This window comes from Talpa occidentalis, unplaced genomic scaffold (assembly GCF_014898055.3).
Source record: "Talpa occidentalis isolate TD23 unplaced genomic scaffold, MPIMG_talOcc4v2.1 talOcc4.2, whole genome shotgun sequence".
NCBI classification, from domain to species: Eukaryota; Metazoa; Chordata; class Mammalia; order Eulipotyphla; family Talpidae; genus Talpa; species Talpa occidentalis.
In genome coordinates, this window is record NW_023602073.1 from 77318096 (window position 1) to 77340883 (window position 22788).

At 35.3% G+C, this 22788-nt stretch overlaps 2 protein-coding genes across 3 annotated transcripts in view; one reads left to right on the forward strand and one right to left on the reverse strand.

The window, feature by feature from the left end:
- KHDRBS2 (KH RNA binding domain containing, signal transduction associated 2) overlaps positions 1-22788 on the reverse strand; it is a 445362-nt gene that overhangs the window by 416450 nt on the left and 6124 nt on the right. The window lies entirely within an intron of this gene.
- Positions 5898-6468, forward strand: LOC119252598 (NADH dehydrogenase [ubiquinone] 1 beta subcomplex subunit 8, mitochondrial-like). Its single transcript, XM_037519914.2, has one exon. The coding sequence runs from the start codon at positions 5898-5900 to the stop codon at positions 6456-6458; it is 561 nt and encodes a 186-aa protein (XP_037375811.1). The 3' UTR covers positions 6459-6468.

Here is a 22788-nt window from a genome sequence, read left to right on the forward strand (position 1 = left end):
TTCATGGCTTCTACTTTCCTCCCCTACATGTTTACATGTGTGTACACGTGCATGTACACGTGTATGAGTGTGTGTGTGAAAGAGACAGAGAGAGACTTTGTGTAAAAAAATAACATATACTTTTAAAAAAGAACTGGGTTTAAAACTGTTGTTTTCTAAATGTTCAACATCACTTGTAATCAGGGAAATGCAAATCAAAACTACCATGAGATACCATCTTACACCAGTGAGAATGGCACATATTAAAAAAACTAGCAACAACAAATGTTGGCGAGGTTGTGGAGAAAAAGGAACTCTCCTGCACTGTTGGTGGGAGTGCAAACTGGTCCAACCACTATGGAGAGCTGTGTGGAGATTTCTTGACCTACTAAACATAGAGCTTCCATATGATCCAGCAATTCCACTCCTAGGTATTTACCCAAAGGACACAGAAACATCAATTCCAAAGAGCACCTGCACACCTATGTTTATAGCAGCACTGTTTACAATAGCTAAGCTTTGGAAACAGCCCAAATGCCCAAAAATAGATGACTGGATCAAGAAGATGTGGTACATATACACCATGGAATATTACTCAGCATTCAAAAAAGATAAACACATGCAATTTGCAGCAACATGGATGGCACTGGAAGGGATCATGCTCGGTGAAATAAGCCAAAAAGAAAAAGAAAAATGCCGGATGGTCTCACTCATAGCAGGAATCTAGAAAACTTAAATAAGGGACCAGGAAAATGAATAACTATAAGAAAGTGAAAATCAAAATCAACAAAAAACTATGAACCAGAGACACTTTTTGGGGGTGGGGGGTGGGAGGGGAGGGATTGGGGTCAGAATGGGAGGGTTGCAATTGTATGGGGAATATAAAAATAAAATTTATTATAAAAAAAATACTTTTAGCCAAAAATAAATAAATAAATAAATAAAAAATAAAACTGTTGTTTTCTGTATCCCAAATTTCATTATGAGATCTTAGAGGTGAGTGAATACCTTCTACTATTTCCCAGTGCCCTTTTTTTTTTAAAAGAGTAAAAATTTTTTTTTTTTTAAGATTTATGTTTTATACAAGAACAGGGCACAGGCCAGATGTGTGGGAAGGTGAGAGGATTCACCAGAGGCAGAGCGGGGAGCAGAACAGGCAGACTGACTGAAATACACTGCTGAGGGGAGCAGCGGGCGAGACAGGAGAGGTCTGCCCCGTCATGTGGGTATCTCCATGGCTGGTGGGGATCGAACTGGCACTGCAGAGGCTACGGACAGCTTCACAGTTCTGTGCTCAACCACCTGCACCATCAGGGAGGCCCTCCAGTGCCCTTTTAATCAAGGAAAGTTTTTTGTTTTATGTATGCATACATGAATGGTACATCATTTGCATATCCACACAAAATTATGGACACCCATGAGATATTTACCTGTTCACCTCCTGGCTCTTCCTTGGGTCAATGAAAAACTTCTTTTCAATATTTTTGTTTGGGGGATCAGAATAATCATTAAAATGACCACTCTTTTTCTCTCTCATTTCCCTCCACCCCCCTTTCTTTCTCACTATCAAATATAATTGTAAAGTACACAATTTGAAAGTTGTTTAACATTGATCTTCCATTTCCTCTGGAAAAATTATCTCTGAGTGTATAAAGGTGACACATAGAGAAAAAGGAACAGGAAAAGGAAAATAATCCTATAATCAATGCAATGCATTTTGAGTAATTCTTAAAAATAAAAATATTTATAGTAATTTGCCATTATTGTAATAATTACAACAATACAATTTGTATTTCTGGAGTCCATATTTTACTGGATATCCTCACACCCAAATGCCTCCCTACTTTACTCACCCACCTTTTCCTTAAGTGATTTTAAATGACTTGAATGTTGACTTAATAACTACTGCAATTAGCATTAATTTTCTGAAATGATAGAAATTTGCTATCTCTGGTATATATGTGGGGACATATTCTGTTTCTCTCCTCATGCATAACTCTGGGTTCCAAATGCCAGAGTTCTTTTACAACTTGGGGATTTCTCCCATTAATCAGCACCCATGCAGAATAGCACAGGCATCATAAATTCTAACTTTTTACAGAGACTGAAATGACTGACCATCAAAATATCATTATTGACAGAAAGTCATACACAGGGAAGTAAAGGTACAATAGGAAGTAAAATATGACATTTCTTCCTTGCAAAAATGGTGTCAATATAAAACAAATGTCAAAAAAGCTATTAAATCATAACTTTTATAGTTTTTTTTTTCCTGTTGCTGCTCATCTTTTATATGCCCTACTACCTAGAGTAGTAGGCTGATTCCAATATGCTGAGGTCTGCCAGTTCACTGGTTCTAAGATCATAGACACATTTGTTAACCTTTATAAACTACATTCATTCATTCAACAAATATTTTAATGTTCAATATATGCCAACTACTTTTATAAGCTTAGTGAAGGAGAGGGACAAAGGATTCTGCAATTACAGAGTTTACAATAAGTGAAAAGAGACAGGCAATAAAGATAGAAGTTAATAAATTTAAGTTAGTGACGAATGTCTTCAATAAAAGAAAGGTTGATAACGGGACAGAGGAAGGTAAGGAAGTCTCCTTGATTGAAAGGAGCTTGGGAAGGCCACTCTGTCCTGAGGCAAGAACGTGATGGTATCAGTCCTATGAAGTTCTAGGGTTCGGGGTGGGAGGAAGGTGAAGCATTCCCAGGGAAGTAAACAACTTCCTTATACTGCAAAGAGCCAACAGCTAGTCAAGGAAGAGAAAGGAAACCAGGCCACTGGAACAAAAGGAGCAGTGGAATGAAAGTGGTGTGACACAAGGTGAGAAAATATCAGACCAGAGAAGAGAACAAAATGTAAGCTATAATGCACACACTGCATTCCTCTCATCACAACAGGCATCTAAGAGTTTGAAGGTTGATAATATGCTCCAATTTCTGAACCCTCTGACATCAATTGAAAGAATGGATTGTAGCAGGATTATTAAAGTACAATAATAATAATAATAATAATAATAATATAAAGTTATTAACTTGAGAAAGCATGAAAAGTGTTAACAGAGTATGTGGCATATTTTAGGTCTTAAATGTTGGCAATAAAAATGTATTGTTGCTGTTGTCCCCCATGAATTATGAAATCTGGTTAGTAAGTTCTGACTTAATAACCATAGTTAGAGACCATAGTTAAGGTAAACTTTACTTAAGATAATGCAAACGTAATCACTTGCATATAAAGCCACTTTATAAAATGAGAAAAATAAGCAGCTTCTGACTGCAAATGGATCATCTTCTGAAAGTTTCCTCATGTATTCAAGTCTGGAAATCCACAGCACACTTTTGCAGAGACAGTGAATGCTATTTATTTTCCCAGGGTAACCTAGAGGTTTCTACTTAATCTATAATTTATTAATAATACAATTCTACAGTTTTAATTTTGGACTTATGAGTTTCATATGATATCCAAGAGTAAAATAAACAAGTGTCACTGGATGCTAAATGAGTATCAACACTATTTTTTTAATAAGTTTTTTTTTAAAGATTTATTTATTTACTTATTTATACGAGCACTGAGTACAGTCAGAAGCCCAGGAGGGTACGAGAATTCACCAGAGCCAGAGCAGGGAGCAGAACAGGCAGACTGACGAAATACACTGCTGAGCAGAGCAGCGGTCGGCAGGAGAGGTCTGCACGCCATGTGGGACCCTCGCCCAGTGGCCAGGGATCGAACCAGAGCTACAGAGGTGTGGGCAGCTTCACAACCCACAGCTCTACCGCTGTACCACCAGGGAGGCCCTGAATACCAACACTATTCTAACACCAATTAATATAATCCTGCTGCAAAATCATCAGGTAAATAGTTACTGTTGGTCCCCCACCTTACATAGATTGGACACGATGAAATGAAGAGGTCACTAACCACAATTCTTCATCCTGATAAGAAAATCTGACTGTCAGAGAAGTCTGAGCTAAGTGGGGTTTAAAGTGAATGGAACACAGAGGCTGCCGTCCTTTGACTCTTCCTAAACCAACTCACTATGTCAGCCCTCACTGCTTCAAAGAAAACAAAAATTCCACACTATTCTTGAGCAGTTATCCACCCAGTCCTTGATCTCCACTTCTCTTCTTCTGTCCAAAGAGAACGTATCTGGCCTTTTACCTCAAATGCCCAGTCACCTCTTTTAAGACTGACACTCATAGATAAACGCATCAAACTTTGAAGCTAAATTCTCTAGAAAAGTCACTTTAGGAACTGTCCCATTCTCCCTACAGTAGATTTAACCAACACTGATCAAGGGAAGAGATTTCTTCAAGTTTTAGGTCTGAGCATTTCCATTTATACTGCCTTTATCACCTTTATTTTAATTATAATCAGTAAGTATAACACCAAAGTAAATTAGTAAGAACATGAAAAATTAAATACTCATTTCTGAGGAAAAAAATGATTTAGTAACAATTCATGAAAGAGTTAGTGTGGCCTATGTTTTCTCGTATTCTATTTCTAGGACTTTATTATTTTATTACACAACCAGAATTCTCTCTTCCAGATATCTGGGCATTTGGAAAGACATTTAGTTCCAGAATACTAACTAAATAGATGTACTTGCTTTTGTAATCCATAATAATAGTTTTTAATGTAAAAACTAAAAGGGATTCCAAATGAAAGTGCTAAAGCTATTAAAGTAGTAGTATTTAACAAAATTTAAGAAAAGACAATGATTTCTCTTTCTTAAAATCTATAATTGCCTTTTTTTTTTTACCAAAACAACTAACATTTGACACATTAGGCCATAACTTTCTTCCTGATTTTGTCCTTATCAACTTCTCTAGTCTCTATTGTCAGTAAGTGTCTATAAGGCACATAGAGCCCCTACTTAAGAGTTCTGGGCTAGAAAATTAGAATTTGCAGCAGTGTCAGCAATGTTTCCAATGATGACATCATGAAACCCACCTGTCTCGACAAGTTGCAAATAATAGAGAGCTTCATTTTATAACAGGAGAAATGTGTCACCACTTCCTAAAATGACACCACAAATCATTATTCACGATTTCTAACTAAAGGATGCATGAATGCTCCTCACAATTCTACAAACCCAGTATAAAAATGAAGAGAACTCTGAATATGAGAACAAACTATTTTCCACTAGTGTTACGTTAACCAAGTATTCTTAAAGTAGAAAGCAAACAATGGCTTTTTTTTTACCATTTTAGGTAACCAAATTATACCATAAGAAATAACTTATTTTAAAAATAACTTAAAAATCACTTGCTTCATAAGCAAGGGAATGGAATTTTCCAAATGCATTCACATCAATACAATAAATATTAATTTTAAGCTCATTATCACTATTTTGTTGTGGGTATTAAGTAGCCCACAAATTGGATGATATTTCTGAATACTTATGTGGCAATAAGGCTTTTCTCCCATCCCAAATTTACATAAATGTCTGATGATACAAGACATGGCAAAACTTAATGTTTTCTCATTTCAGGTTTTTATGTATTTATTTTAAAAATGAAAAATTTGAACTTTTTTTTATTCTATCAAAAAGCTGCAGGGATGTATGACCCAGTAAATAAATTCAATTATCTAAATTATGTTGAAAATACAATAGTCTTTTACTAGAAGACATGAGTGATAAGGACTTCAGGGTTCATTGTACATTTACAGCACTTAATCTCATCAATCACATTATAAAAATATCCCATTTATATATAGATATAACCAGATAAGTTAACCTCCAGTGAAACTGCATTAAAACTTACTTTCAGCCATACTATTTGAGATTATGATTGTGTTAAGCATGTCTAAACAAAGTCAAACATTTTTATATTAACCTACATAGTTAAATAATAAAAAGAAATAAAGTTTAAAACATAAAAACATGCGAACGGGAGAAGGTGAAGATGGCGGAGGTCAGGGCAAAGGTATTGGGAGTCCAATGTCAGCAAAGGGCGGTCCGGAACGTGGCGCCGCTGGGAGCACGGACAGCCTCCCACATTACCAAGGACACACTCCCGGGGCCCTACCCCAGGACCCCCGAAGAACGGGCAGCCTCCGCCAAGAAGTATAATATGCGAGTGGAAGACTACGAGCCCTACCCGGACGTTGGCTTGGGGTATGACGACTACCCGAAGCTCCCTGATTGCTCACAGCAGGAGAGGGATCCGTGGTATGACTGGGATCATCCAGAATTGAGGTTGAACTGGGGTGAGGTGATGCACTGGGGCCTACACATGTATATCAGGAACCGTGTGGACACGTCCCCCACGCCTCTTTCTTGGAATGTCATGTGTAAACACCTCTTTGGCTTCGTGGCCTTCATGCTGTTCATGTCTTGGTTGGGTGACACTTACCCCTCCTACCAGCCTGTGGGGCCAAAGCAGTATCCTTACAATAATCTCTACCTGGAACGAGGTGGTGATCCCACCAAAGAACCTGAGCCGGTGGTTCACTATGAGATTTGAGGAGACTTCGTGGGCTTTGTGCCCCCTGACTAACTCCCTCATTCCTAGAGATTTAACCTTAATGAAATCCCTAATAAAACTTAGTGCTATGGTTAAAAAAAAAAAAAACAGATCTTATGATTTTGAAATGCAGGTTTTTAAACAAAGGTTTATTGATATTTATTCAATCTTAACTGGAACTTAACCCAGTATTATGTGAAATTCTGACATTCTGATTGCTTGGAGATTGAAGGGCTTATCTTTAGAAACACAACTTTACCATTTTTATTTTTTATTAGCATCTAGCATAGTGGTCTAACATTGTTATTCTCAATATATACCTGTCAAAATGAATTACTAAACTGTTAAATAGACAAAATTATCTATAAGTATGTACACATCACGGTAAAACTAACATTAGTTCAAAATTTTGCCACAAATATATATAACATGTATTTTATAATTTTCTCTAAAGAGAAAATGTTCTCTCTAAAATCAAACAGACACAAAACTGGTACTTTGGTCAGCTTTACTGTGTCACAGTGACATTCCATCAGGCCTACATTTTAAACTTCCAGACAAACAAGCAAAAAATCAAAAGCTCAAAGTTTGAGTGTATAAACATAAAATTTATATGAAATAGGTCTGATATTCGTACACTGTCTTATACTGTATTTGCCAAGAAAATTCAAATAAAGGGGATCATTTGTAACTTAGAATTTTATATTCACATTTTCTACATCGTTTAAGGTAAAATATATTTTGTCCACCCTAATATTAAAAATCACATTCAGTGCTATGAAATTTCCATAGAAAAATACCCTATTTACTTTCTAGAGTGATTTTACAAATCATTGCTTATAAATGTTTAATTCAGCACAAGATGTAGAATGTTTCTCATGCTTAAAAACTCAACACTTCTTTCAGATATTTTTAGTACCTAGCAGTATGTTGTTATATCAGCTCATTCTTTCCCATTACACAAATTATCAAACATACCTTTGAAAATATTTTTCAAAATACGTTGCTGCCTATTGTTTCAATCAAATATTAATCTCATTTAAGGGTCACTGCAATGGAAACAATACATGTTTTTTGTTTAGCAGAGTGACAGTTTCTTCATTCCAACTAGAATAATTAATATTCTACCATTTATTTTTCTCAATTACACTCTAAAACATGAAACTGTTTTGACAATCTATTTACAAAGTACATATAAATAATGGTTTGTTTTACTTATGAAACAGTGTTTCATTAATATTTTCTATTTACTATATACTATTAATTACAACTTCATATTCAATAATTTACAAAAACAAGTACCAAACTTCTGGTTTTATATTCTTATCCATAGAGTAACATGTACAATTAATTCATGCAGTACATTGAGTTGTTCAAAATTTTGCAAGTCGCAAACTGCATTAATTTCTCAGACCATAATATGAACCTCAAGATTAAAATTTTAGGTAGGTCCTTACTGTCCTAAAACCAAATAAAAGCAAAAGGGAATTAACATATATCTGCAGTGGTATGAACCTCTATCTCTGAATTATATGTGGTGCTGTGTACCAACAATAGCTCATTAAAAAAAGATAGAATTAAAGGAATACCTAATGATAAATATAAATTTCAACCACATACTTAATTATATAGTATGTAATTATGTATTATGTATTATGTATTTATAATGCAATAGGAAGACATCAATATCATTTCTTATTTAAACTAAATCTGACTTAATATGACAACTAAATTGGTTATCCAGTCAAAGAAATGGAAAAAAAGATATTAACAATACATATTCTTCCATTACTGCTTCTCACCTTTTGACTAAAATCAAGTATAGTATCTTTTCTTATTAGCCTTATAATTTTTATAATCATATAAAATCTGACAGCAAAAAGTTAATGAATATTAGTGATTGAGTCAGAACGTTTTTTGAAAAAATATGAGTTGGTAATTTTCCCATGTTTCCTTATGCCCCATACTTTAAGGTCAGTTTTAAAAATAACAATTATCAATGTTTCAGGACCTGCCAAATGGCTCTCATTGCAGTGATTTGTCATACCAAAATTTCTTATTATAAACTCATTCCTTCATCAAAAACTCTAAGACACAAAGAAATATGTTTTTGTCAATGTACTCTAATAAAACTGTTGCATTTATTTCAGTAGAAATACTTTATTTCTTTATTCATGTAAGGAATTAAAAATTCAACTTGGTGGCTTTCTGAGGCTACACTTAATTTGTTGATACTACAAAGGCATAGTTTGGTTATTCTCTTTTCCTTTACAATAGTTTTCATCTTCTATTTCTACACACTTCTCTTTCAAGAATATAACAGTTTTGAGCTATCTTCTTATAGTGAAACATGATGAACTGGCATTACAACATTGATATATAGAGAGAGGTTAATAACTACATAATTCTGACTTCAATGAATTGAGCAACTAACCTTTTTTAAATTTAACTTTTTAATTCATTATTCCCTTTCAATCTTTTGAGTCTATCTTTTCCCATTCTTTATGAGAATTATTGAGTCTAAAAGTGGAAAAGGTACCCAAAAACTATGTGGCACTCAAGGTTTTCTCAGAAATTTCTTCTCAGAAATTCCAAAAATGTATTTTCTCATGTTAACACCTGAATAGCAAATGTTTCAACTCCCACCTCTGCCCAGTAAGGCTCATCATAACAATAAGTCCAACTGTCAAGTATGAAGACGGAGCTGGAGTGGATTATGCTAAGTGAAATAAGAAGGAAAAAAGATAAATATTGAATGGTTTCACTTATATGGGGAATATAAAGAAACCAAACAAAGGCTCATGAAAAAGACAAAACTTGTCTTTTTTACTACTTGTAAGTAGTAACATGAAATGTATATTATTATAGTATATAATAAGCATATGATATTATATTAGTTTTAGGTGTATATATATAATTATTTGATATTTGTATATACTGTGAATGATTGCCACATTAAATCCAGAATGAGCTTGGATTCACAAAATCTCAGAGAACTAGTAAACCGAAAATTTCACGTAAAAGTTAAGTGAACTAAATGAACAAAAAAGATTTCTAAAAGTATTTATAGCATAATATATACAAAAATATTTAGAAAAATTAAACTTATTTGATTTTGCCCATATACATCATTAAGTGATAAGGGATAAGGATAAAACTGATCACTGAAAAAATTGTCTCTGCATGCCACCTTGCTGAAAGAGCAGCTACTTCCTTTCAACTACAAACCAATTTTAGAAATTAATTCGCTTAAACTTTGATGGGCAGAAACCACAGTATTACTATCACAGACGTGTGTTTGTGCAAGTGTGTTTGCATACGTAAATTTCCCCTATATGCCATGTATGTATGTGTGTATATGTGTGTGTTCACATGTATCTTTTGAGATGTATCATCATTAGCAGTTACATAGAATCTCCTAGATTAAATACATAAAGAGGGATTAAAAAGGATCAGGCTTTTTTAAAACAAAGATAGTTAATTGAGGAAGGATTAAGAAAATGGATTAGCTAAGTACTATGTTTTCAATTACATTTAGTTTAACCAACCTGAAAGTCTATAAATATTACAATAGTAAAATGAGAGACCTTGTGACTTTTCACAAGATTTCTTTTTTTTTCTTTCTCAATTAGAAATATTTTCTATTCACTTGTTCACTGCAGGCTTTCAGCTCCCAGCAGCAAATGAATGGGCAAAGCATGGCAATGGGCCTTTTGAAACGAGAAGACTGTCACTCGCAAACTACCAGCTATTTCTCTTTTGAATACAAACATGCTATTTGAAGTAATTCATTTAGCTTTTTCTAAAGGCACCTTGTATAACCTTGCAAGTGGTGATTTGTAATATGGCAGGCTGTTACCAGGCAGCTACAATATTTTGCCTCAGTTCAATACAGAGCAGCATTATTCTGAAGCTTATTCATATAGCAATATTTCAATGGAGGTACTTTCCAAATCCAGTTCATATTTATCCATTTGTTGTTTGAGTAGGCAGGAGGAAAGTGGGTAGAGAAACCACCTTCCTACCTATTTAGTGGATTCTTCTAACTCACAATGAACTCTAGCAGGTTCTATGTCCTACACAACCGAAAAGAAAAAATGGATTAGCGAATCTCACCTTACAGAACCCTATGCATTACAGTATACAACTTGCCAATCTCTCCTCAACATTTCTTTAAAAAAAAAAAAAAAAAAGGGCCTCCCCGGTGGCGCAGCAGTTGAGCGCTGGGTTGCAAAGCTGTCCGCAGCCTCTGCAGCGCCAGTTCGATCCCCAGCTGCTCCCCGGCCACCGGAGGAGGGTCCCACATGGCGCACAGATCTCTCCTGCCGCCCGCCCGCTGCTCCCCTCAGCAGTGTACTTCAGTCTGCCTGTTCTGCTTCTGGCTCTGGTGAATTCTCTCACCCTCCCGCGCTTCTGACTGTACCCAGTGCTTGTATAAATAAATAAATAAATCTTAAAAATAAATAAATAAAATGTTTCCCTTCATTAAAAAAAAAAAAAACTCCTTTTTTTTTTTTTTTGAAGATTTATTTATTTACACAAGCACTGGGGTTCAGGCCAGAGGCATGGAGGGTGAGAGAATCCACCAGAGACAGAGCAGGATCAGAAGAGGCAGAAGGACCAAAATACACTGCTGAGGGAAGCACCAGGCGAGACAGGAGAGGTCTGCTGCGCCATGTGGGAATTTCCCTGGCTGGTCAGGAATCAAACTGGCAACGCAAAGGCTGTGGACAGTGTCACAGCACTGCGCTCAACCTGCTGTGCCACCGGGGAGGCCCTCTTCTCAACTTCTCAACCTCTGGATACAACTGCCCAACTTCCAACAGCTAGGCCCTGTATATTTCTGTCCTAAGGGCTGATGCTGGATGTCAGACTGCTTTTTGGCCTTCAAGCGTCAGGATATTACTGTTCAATAAGAGCTGCTCTGAATTAATGGCAGATGGAACTTGGCATAAATACCCTTGTGCTCTTTCACATGTTTTATACCAGCTCCTCTTTATTTCCCAGTGAAATAAAGTACAATTGCCTATGGTAGTAACTTTCTTGAAAATAAGCAATTTGGCTACCTTTCCTACAGGTTTAATTTCCCCATATTCTAAGATCAACTCCAAAATAAGTTACTTCCATTCCAAAATTCCTTTCAAGGTCTGCCTTTACAGGAGAAAACTGTAAACAGAATGCATCTCAAGCTCAATAAGTCTGTACCTAATGTCACTCAAAATGAATACAGGATATATCTGATATTAGTATCTACCCTAACACACGATCAACTATGAATATATCAAGGGAACAGCACAACCTAATAGCTGTATTATTTATTCTTTTATTCCATCTTCTATGATTAGCAGAACTTGAATAAAAGGCTAAAATTTATGCATAATTATAATTAGACTAAAAAATATTCAAACAAAAAACCCTACTCTTTAGAGATTAATAAACTTGCTTTGTTGTTTTCATTATCTTCAGTGCTTGCATTTAATAGTAGTAGATTTAAGTTTCTATATTCATTACTCATCTCAGCTTCTGCTTTTAGAGCGTGCATTCAGTCAGGTGACCAGAGGTTGGTTACAGAGTTTTCTAAGGTTATTAAGTTTCTAACAAACTAGGGGTTTATACAAACCTAGAGGATCCTCTAAAACATCACTCATATAATATCGATTACTAAGGTCTGGAAAGTGAATTGCACTTAGGTTGTTTTTCTTTTTTTTTTTTCATTTCTACTTGAGAATAGACAAAATAAGCTACTAAGGGTAAAGAGATGCACTAGAGACTTTATTCTTTCCTTTTCATCCACTGTGGACCTTACACTAATATTGTTAAATTTTCTTATGTATATAAAAAGATTTTATTTAAAGGAATTAAATTTCTCTATGGACCACTGTTTACTATAAATTACATATCACAACACTGCATATTTAGATAAATTTCAAATTGGTCCCATTTATGACAATATAAAGAATTATCATTCAATACTACAAAATTTATGAAACATGACATAAAATGCATATTCACAAGTCATCTAATCAAAACATCTATTTTCAACAAAGTATCAATAATATATTTTTTGAGGAAAACAAAAGTTATTTCTCCTTTTCTCATGACTATCTATAGGTGGTCATAAACACCCCTGGGGAGTACATACCAGTACTTCATACTGCTGGACCACTTGATGTCACCCCTATTCATTTTTTTTCATGTCCAAATGCAAACAGAAATTTTCTACTGCATCCCTATTTCTAAACCCCATTCATTCATTCTCGTCAGGGAGCAGCCTTCCTGCCTGTAAAAACACACTCCCGCGAAAATTACCTTGTCAGAAACTAGCACTGATGTATTCTGTCAGTCCAGATCATTGTTAAATCTTCTTTTTGGTTATTAGTGCTGACATGATAAGTACCTATATATTTACTATGTGATAGTGGTTAGTATCTGTGTTTTAGGGATGAGCGTAAAGTCAACAGTAACTTATGCCCTTGAGCAATTTCAAAAACTTTATGTCACATTTCATGATGATGGCAATGCTGGCAGTTAACATGTCAATGAAGATCAATGCGCTATCATTGTGGATGCAGATATAGGTCTCAGTTGCTCATCTCTAGGTGTATCTGTTTTACTGAGAGAAGGCTTATCAGTTCTATATAATTGCTATGTTGCTTCTGTACAACATTCTTTTTCCCTTGAAAACATAGAAAAAGCATGTAACATACTACTAAGAACTATAACATCATTTTTAATGGAAATGTTTAATGTGTATACTGTTCTGTGATAATAGAATCTATTATTGCTATTCAGGACAGTGCAATTTCGCAAGGTTTACTAGATATCACCACTTTCATTAGTAGCAAATACCTTGCTTCTCTATTGATAGAATGCTATATTTGTTTAATTCCGTAAACACCAAGGCCTCTAGCATGGTTAGTCCTCTCAGTTAAAAATAAGAAAAGTATACTCACATTGCTGTAAAGATTATGTCCTAAATTCTGAGGAAAAGGCAAACATCATAGTTATATATTATTTTAAAGCACAGTATAAACATATACTATGTTATGTTCTCAGGCATTATTTCCTTTCATATTGGAACAGACATGCAGAACAATAATACTGTACAGTAGTGCATATCTTCAAACACTATGATCCTAGTTTTTGTTATAATTTATGTATCTTACCAAGTATCAAATTTACATTATATCTTTGAACACTTTAAACACAACAATGAGCAAAGAAAAATCTTTTTAGCAAATGATGCTGGATATTAAAGTAAAAAAACACTATCTTGATACTATATATAAAAATTACTCCTAGGTGAGACATAAACCTGTATCTAAAAGTTAAGACCATATTGTCTCTAGAAGAAATAACTGAGAAAATATTTGTGACTTATGACAGGCAAAAAACTCCCCTTGAGAGCATAAAGCATAAAGAAAAAATGATAAATTAGACTTCAGGAAAATTAATAACTTTTCTACCTCAAAAGACAGTTAAGGAATTAAAAGCGAAAACACACAGTAGAAGAAAAGATTTGCAAGACACATACTTAACAAAGGGTAAAAATTCAGAACACAAAAATAACTTTTACAACAATGAAAAAATCAACAACCTAATTAAATATTTGTCAATGTCCTAAGTAATCATTTCAAATAAAAGAATACATACAAATGGCAAAAAAAAACCACAAACAAAATACATTCAATATCATTAATCATCAAAGAAATGCAAATTAAAACCACAATAAGTTACTACTTCAAATCACTAAAGTAGCTGTGATTAAAAAGACTGAGAACTTCTACTGTTGGCAAGGGAGTAAACAAACCAGTCTTCATACATTATTGGTAGGAGAGTGATATAGTAGAACTACATTAGAAAACTATTTGATAATCACACATAAGATTATACATATATCTAACCTAACATCTGTAATTCTACTCCAAATAAAGTGACCATAAATCCATAAAAAAAAATTTTGTATGTGAATGTTCACAGTAGCTTATTCATAATAAGTAAAAACTGAAAATAGTCCCAGTCCGCCTAGGACAGACTGGATAAACAAACTGATACAGTCATAATATGGAATACTACTCAGCAATAAAGAGAAATTACTGACAAATAGACTTTCAAATATATTGTACTTAAAAAGGAGTACATACATATCATTCCATCTATATAAAAAGTTGAAAACCAAAGTGAATTATGATGACAGAAATCAGAATAAAGGTTGCCAAAGGAAATGCAAATTAATGGCAAGAATGTAAAAGGGATGTTTCTGGACCAACTGAAATAATCTTTATTTTGCCAAAAGTACTGCTTTGCATAAGATATACTGTCATCGGGGCCTCCCCTGGTGGCACAGGTGGTTGAGCGCTGCGCTGTGAAGCTGTCCGCAGCCTCTGCAACGCAGGTTCGATCCCAACGGGACGGCGAGGGTCCCACATGGCACAACACCTCTCCTGTCGCGGCAGACCTCTCCTGTCGCGCCCGCTGCACCCCTCAGCAGTGTGTTTCATCAGTCTGCCTGTTCTGTTCCCCGCTCTGTCACTGGTGAATCCTCTCACCCTCCCACATATCTGGCCTGTACCCCAGTCCTTGTATAAAACAAATAAATCTTAAAAAAAAAGATATACTGTTATCAAAACTCATCAAATTGCATACTTAAAAATATATATCTCACAGTTCAAATATTTTACATCAATTTTTAAAGTAGGAAGAGTAAAGAAAAGAATATTGATTTCTGTCACTGGATTAATAGTGTACATAAACTTAGCTAAGATTTAAGAGATGACTACTTGACCTATGAGATAGTTGGCAAGAGTCTGTAGCATACATAGGGAAACAAAGACTCAGAGAAAGTTAGAGATTTACAGCAGTCACAAAGCAACAGAGTAGCAGATCTGGTTTCAAACACTAGTATTTTTATTTTGCCTACCATGTCCTTTCTACTATAATAGCAGCTCTCAAACATTCTCTGTCTCTCTTTTTCTCCCCACAGGAGAAAAAGATTAGATAGACAGACAGACAGAAAGACAGACAGACATAGAATCACAATCTTTCTCCCCATAGGGATAGCACAAATCCAAGGGGAAAATATATCTTGAAGACAATAGTGGTAAAAAAAAAAAAGTCACATGTGCAAATAGGAACTGTCAAAGAGAGAAAGGGGTCAAAATGAAGGAGGAAGAGCACAAGGGACTACAGTGATGGATCACAGATGCTGTGGTCAGAGAACTATGGGAGGCCTCCCCGGTGGTGCAGCAGGTTGAGCACAGCACTGTGAAGCTGTCCACAGCCTCTGCAGTGTGGGTTCAATTCCCAGCCAGCCAGGGAGATTCCCACATGGTGTGGCAGACCTCTCCTGTTGCACCCACGGCTCCCCTCAGCAGTGTATTTCGTCAGTCTGCCTGTTCTGCTCCCCGCTCTGTCTCTGGTGAATCCTCTCACCCTCCCACGCCTCTGGCCTGTACCCCAGCTATTGTATAAAAATAAATAAATCTAAAAAAAGAGAGAGAGAGAGAACTATGGGGACTACACCTGAGGAGAGAAATTAAATACTCTCCAAAAATTAACAACAATGTAGGTAAATAATTAAAAAAAAAAAAAAAGAACTGTCAAAGAAAAAGTAGCTGCCTGCAAAAGACTTGGAATAAGGAAAGACTCAAAAATAAAAGGCACAGAAAAGGAACGTGGATGAATTTTACAGCTGTGTGAGAAGTGATAGAGTTTTGTATAAGGATGTTTCATGTTACACACTAGGACAGTCACCAAGGTAGAAGTAGAGATGATGGCCTGGTGTAGGATTTGCATTGTAATTTAAAGTGAGCAAGAGAGGGCCTCCCCGGTGGCGCAGCGGTTGAGCGCTGGGTTGCGAAGCTGCCCGCGGCCTCTGCGGCGCCAGTTCGATCCCCGGCTGCTCCCCGGCCACCAGAGGAGGGTCCCACATGGCGCACAGACCTCTCCTGCCGCCCGCTGCTCCCCTCAGCAGTGTACTTCGGTCCTCCTTCCTGATCTGCTCCCCGCTCTGGCTCTGGTGAATTCTCTCACCCTCCCGTGCTTCTGACTGTACCCAGTGCATGTATAAACAAAACAAACAAACAAATAAATAAATAAAACATGCCTCTATTAAAAAAAAAAAAAAGTGAGCAAGAGAAACAATACTCTGCAGCTGTCATTATGTTGATAATTTATAACTAAGTGTCCTAGCTCCCATACACAAGGAAAAAGAGAAATGTAGAAGTTCGTTACCCAAATAATACAGATCCTTAATTACAGGAATGAAGTTAGAATCTAGGGAGTCTGGTTTCAGCATTTATGCTTTTAACCCCTATATGTAAATGCCCCTCGCATTCCATTTCCTCCCAATGGTTAAACCATGTAAAACAGCTATTTTTAGGTAAAAATGATTAAATATTATCTATTTCATATGTTTCAACATACTATTTACTCTTAGCTCTCCTCTTCTATGCAACTAAATTTCTTGGAAGAGATTTCTAACTTAATTCTCTCATGATCTCAATTCCTAATTACTCCTCAACCTGAAGAAATTAAGGGTTTTTTCCAGTTCCTCTCTCAATGTTCTTTGCTGCCAGATCTATTAGAGATATTTTACATTGATACCACTTGACCTCAGCAGCATTTGACGATATTAGCCAAATCCTCCTTAATCCAAGTACTCTATTTACTTGACACTGAACCTACTTGATCTTTCCCACCTACAGCTAGGAAACTCCTTTTAGTCAACTTTACCAACCACTTTTCTTCTGTCTTTTCATTAAGTGCTGATGCCCCTCAGGACTTGATCTAAAGTCTCCCTCATACTGCACCCACCCTGCTCTCCCTAGGTGAGCTCCTCTACTTCTTCAGGCCACTATCACCCAGGGCTGAGGAAACCTAAACAATTACCTTCACAGATCCCCTTCCATTTGCAATTGAAGTCAGCATCCTCAGACTTTACAAAAATATATCCATCTGTACTCAGAATTAACCTCCTTTGAATTCCTATCTCAAAAACTCCCATCACCATTAAACCAACTAACCAAGTAGACAACTGCCTTGACCATCCTTTTTCTTCATCTCTTCTACAAGATTTGATTCTTTACATTTTACTTGCTAAATTTCTATTTAGCTTTGTTCACTTCCACAGTCTCATTATCTCAATACAAGTGATCGTAATTTTGCTCCAGATCTGCTGCTCTAGTTGTTTGACGGCCTTGCCTGTGTCCTGCATCTACTGAATCCATTCACAAGTTGTAACATCACATGATGCTTTATATGAAATTCTGATATCACACCTGTCCTTTTTGAAAATCTTTAAATGATTTATCGCTGCTTTTGGCATAAAGTCCAAACTCAACATAGTTTACAAGATAAGCCTCTGCCATTCTCTTTAGACCCACTTTTCAGGGCATCTTTCTCCTTTGTTATATTTTCCAAGCGTACTTAAATTCTACCTTTCAAAATAAATGTTTTCCTTCTTTACATTAATTTGAGATGCTATTTTCTATATCTGTGTTTAATTTTTATAGCCCCTTTTGAGTCCTGCTCATATCCTATTTATTGGTTAAATCTCAACTAACAAGCACCACCCTCATGAACCCTCTTCCATGACCTCTTGCAGACTTCTGTAGGTGCCCAACCCAAGACTCGTAAAGCATCATCTATTTTTCTTATCATAGCACTTCACAGGTCCTATGGAAATTATTTATTTAATTGCTTATAACATTTTTTATTAAAGATTTTTTTACATTTATGCACACAAGAACTGGGGTACAGGCCAGAGATGTGGGGGATGAATGGATTCACCGGAGACAGAGTGTGGAGAACAGGCAGACTGACCAAAATACACTGCTGAGGGGAGCAGCAGGCAAGTCAGGAGAGGTCTGCTGCGCCATGTGTGTATCTCGCCAGCCGGCAGGGATTGAATTCATGCTGCAGAGACTGGGACAGCTTCGCAGGCTGCACCCTAACCCCTTGCACCACCCCCGACAACCTAAATATGTCTCAGAGAGTGAAAGCGAGCACAGATAGTAAGAATCAACTCTCATTGACCACCCATATCTCGTATATGTTTCACACTCCTCTCACTTAAAGAAAAACCTTTGGTGTCCTGCAACTCATTCCCAGCGCTTATCACATCATCTAAGTCCATTAAATCACTCCTAATTATCATACAATGGTCTATCCTATCACGCTTTCTTTAAATGGATATTATTTCCAACATTTCACTAATTTCAGAATACTAGCTTAATGCAAAGATGCCTATCCTGAAGTCCATTACAAAACAATATTATATAATAAAATGCCATCTGCCTCAGCATATCAAATGTGCTTTCATCTTCACACAATTCCTTAACTTCCCTCTTCTGCCATATTTGGCTGGATAAAAACAGCAGCTTCTGGCTTTACCTTCAAAAAAGGAAACTTTAGATTTATCCAGAGACATGAATAAGCCTAAATTCAATTTAACAGTCACTTAACTTTCCCCATTTATAACATTTACATACCTAAACATATGAGCTACAGATCCTATTGTACTTATTCATACGCTACTTGCATTTTATGGCCTTCTTTTATATAGCGAGTATATTGCTGCATGTAAGTCAAATTTCTAAAAAATCATATCCCTTGCATTTGTTGGAGACAATTATATCAAAGAAAATTATTCTACAATGTCATGTATTTAACCCTTCTAAGTTATTTCAAAGTAAGAGTTTGGTATTTCCTTAAATAAGTTATATTCTTCAATATCATTTAATGTTTTGATATTTAATGGCTGCTGTTTGATTTTTTTCACATTATAATTGGATATTACTTAACTGCTGATTTACTGTCTAAAACATCCAAACTGAAGATATTACCCTTTAATTAGCCTCATTATCTTTCACCATAAAATACAGACAATAATAACTGACTTTTTAAATATAATAGAAGGCTCTGAACCAGAGTGTATGTTTAATAAAAGTACCTACTACTTTAGTCATCTTCATTTTTCCTCAAAATTAATAAAATTCTTCTCCTTTAATCGCTTTACTGTGTTTCTCTCAGTGGCTCCCTTTCCTGAGTTGCAGTTAGTACCAATCTTTATCTGACAGTCTATGAACCTGCTAAAAATATCTATCCTCTAGAGAAAATACATTCATTCTGCTGTTGTAAGAAGGGTAAACTTAATCTTTAGTTGTTTTTTTTTTTTTACAGGAAATGTGCATCAATCATAGCATTTATAACAGTGCATAACACTTATGATCATCTGTTTCATAGTTTTTCAATCCTCAAACCTCAGAAGTTGTTGAAAGCATTTAAATCGTTATGTTGCCAAGTTTTCTGTTTCTGACCACCTGTGAATTCTGCTCACTTCCAAATTTTAAACACAAACCAACACTACCCTCAAGACACAAGAAGAGGACTGACAGTTGTTCCTTCTTCACAGAAGAATTCAGCAAATGTAAACAGGTTCCTAAGAAACATGGGGAAAAAAGTGCCTCAGCAAATCACACAAAGATCTGCAGTCCTTTTTAGAATTGGGGAAAAAAAGCTTGGAATGTTCCCTTATTCCTTGCCACCTCATCATGAAACTCCTGCAGGAACAACGGACAATATAAGATATTCAGAAAATTCAGGCTGTTTCAATAATATCTAAACCCCTTTTATACTTAGGCAAATAAATTTCCCTTTTATATAGTTGCTTGTCTTTTACATTTATTTTACAAAATTGCATAATAATCCATCCAATACTTACTTGAATTCAGGAATACATGTCAGGATTTAATGTCAGTAACAATGTTGATCATGACCTTCCTTCAAAACCTGGCCAAAGCTGAAGAAACACTTCCACAGGAGATGGTTATATGGCTTATGGGTGAGAAAACCTGAATATCAGCTTTACAATTTGTTGGTTGTTTGACTCTAAATAAATGAATTTCTCTAAGGTTTCATGTTTCTCATTTGCAAAATAATACTAATAATTATCTCACAGGGTAGGTGAGTGGGTTAATTGTGATAATGCATGCAAATTATCTGGTACAGTGCCTCCCCACAAATACTGATAGCAATCATCATCATGATGACACCATGATGATGAAAAAGAATTTTCATTTTTATGACCAAAAAGAGTCACGATCTCCACTGAATTCCTAACTATCATCAGTCTGTAAAATCCAGTAGACCTTACCATGTTATTATTATTATATCTTATGTAAACATTGCATACTATCGAATCCTCCACAGATGATTTAAAAAACTAAAAAATTAAACGTGTTACTTCTTTATATATCATTAACACATGTTGCATATAAATGTTACCACCATATTCAGGGTCATGTGTTTTTTGTTTAACACATGAGTCGTAGTCCAATGGGATTCATCATCCCCATACTATAAGGGGATTTCTAGTAAATGGACTAAAACTTTTGCCATTCATGTGTTCTTGAATATTTACTATCTCCCGTATCACCTAGTATTTTTGGAAGTAACATTCACAAAGCAAAAGTAGGCAATGGAGGATAATTTACAAATTATTTATTTCTCAAAATAACAATGATTGAACAATAGGCTACTTGACTATGTCTTCTAAAAATTTTAGCAATAAAACATGCAATCACTTCAGAATTCTCCACTTGAGAAAATGAAGAAATCACATGATGTGGGCATTTTTCTAACATTAATTCAGGAGATTAGAAATTAATCAGTACTCTCCCACTTTAATCTATATCCAAATCAGGCTTGTTTAAAAAAAAAAATACCCTTCGTGTGAGAAAATAGACTCTATTTCATTCAATGAATAAGTCTTAAACTGTTGCTTCAAAAAAATAAAATGGCATTAGAATACAATTTAAATTAAGATATATTTCTCATAATTGTATTAGACAAGGAAAACAAGTATCTTCATAGAAAAATGTGATGACATCATATATAAAGTTATTTCCAACAGTTTCTAAAAACTACCTCTCAAACTTATTTCATGACTACAAATGTTGTGGGAACCAAGACATTTAATCTAGATTGCACACTTAAACTGAAACTAATAATAATCAGATCTCATTTCATTCTCACTCTTAGGTACATTACAAAGTCATCTGCACAGTGAAAAATACTATCATAAAACAAAAAGACACCCTACCAAATGGAAGAACAATTTTGAAAATCATACATCAGACCAGAGGCTAAAATCGATCTACCAAAAATTCATACAATTCCACAAGAAAACATCCCAATCAAAAAATGAGCAGAAGAGTTAAACAGATACTTCTCCAACAACATACAGACCTCCGACCAGCACATGAAAAGAGCATTCATCATTACTCATCACCAAGGAAATGCAAATCAAAACCACAATGAAGGTGTGGAGAAAAAGTAACTAGTTCAGTCTATAGGAAAAACAGTATGGAGGTTTATCAAAATATTAAAAATAGATCCATACAATCTAGTATTTCAACTTCTATGTATCTACCCAAAGAATGCAAAATTACTAACTCAAAGGTATATATGCAGTCCTATGTTCATTATAGCACTATTTATAACAACCAAGTTATGGAAACAATCTAAGTGTCAAGCAACAGATTAGTGGATTAAAGAAGGTGTGGTATATATAGATATACTGAAATACTACTCAGCTATAAAAAAGGAAGAAATCTTGCCACTTGCCACAACATGGATAAAACTGGAGGGGATCAGGCTAAGTGAAATAACTCAGAAGGAGATTGACAAATACTGAATAATTTCACTTATGTATGGTATATAAGGAAACAAAACAGAGCAACAGACTAAACCAAACCAATACTAATTATAGAAATCTGACTGCAGAATTCAGGTTACCAGAAGGGGAGTATCTGGGTGAGAAGCAATTGGGGAGACAACTGACTGTGTATGAAGATTATGTGCACTTTGATGATGGTGTGATGTGGTAACATACATCTGAAGAGCAGTAAACCTGTGCCCATAAATTATATATAAACTGTTGTTAACCCATATTATGTTCATAAAAAAATATTATACTTCTTTAAAAAAGAAATAAGAGAAAAACATTGTCTACATGGATTTATCCTGCTCATGCTCTTCCTTATATAGTTACTAAAATATTAATACATAAAGCTTCACATGCATTCTCAGAAAAATTTATAAAAAAACAAAAACATATACATGAATTCAGACTGGTATATATATAATAAACTTAAGAAGACTTTGAGAAAAGTGAAAATAAGAGGGAAGACTGGCCGATATTATGACATCCAGGAATAAATGACAAGGCAGTGGTTTCCCTAGATTTTCTTGTGCCTCATATATGTCAATGAGGTGTTAGAAAAACTAGCATCCAAAATAATCAACAGGTGACAACAAAAAACCTTCA

Bases quoted from the DNA above. Each gene is read 5' to 3' on its own strand.
- LOC119252598 (XM_037519914.2), top strand. From the start codon at position 5,898: ATGGCGGAGGTCAGGGCAAAGGTATTGGGAGTCCAATGTCAGCAAAGG.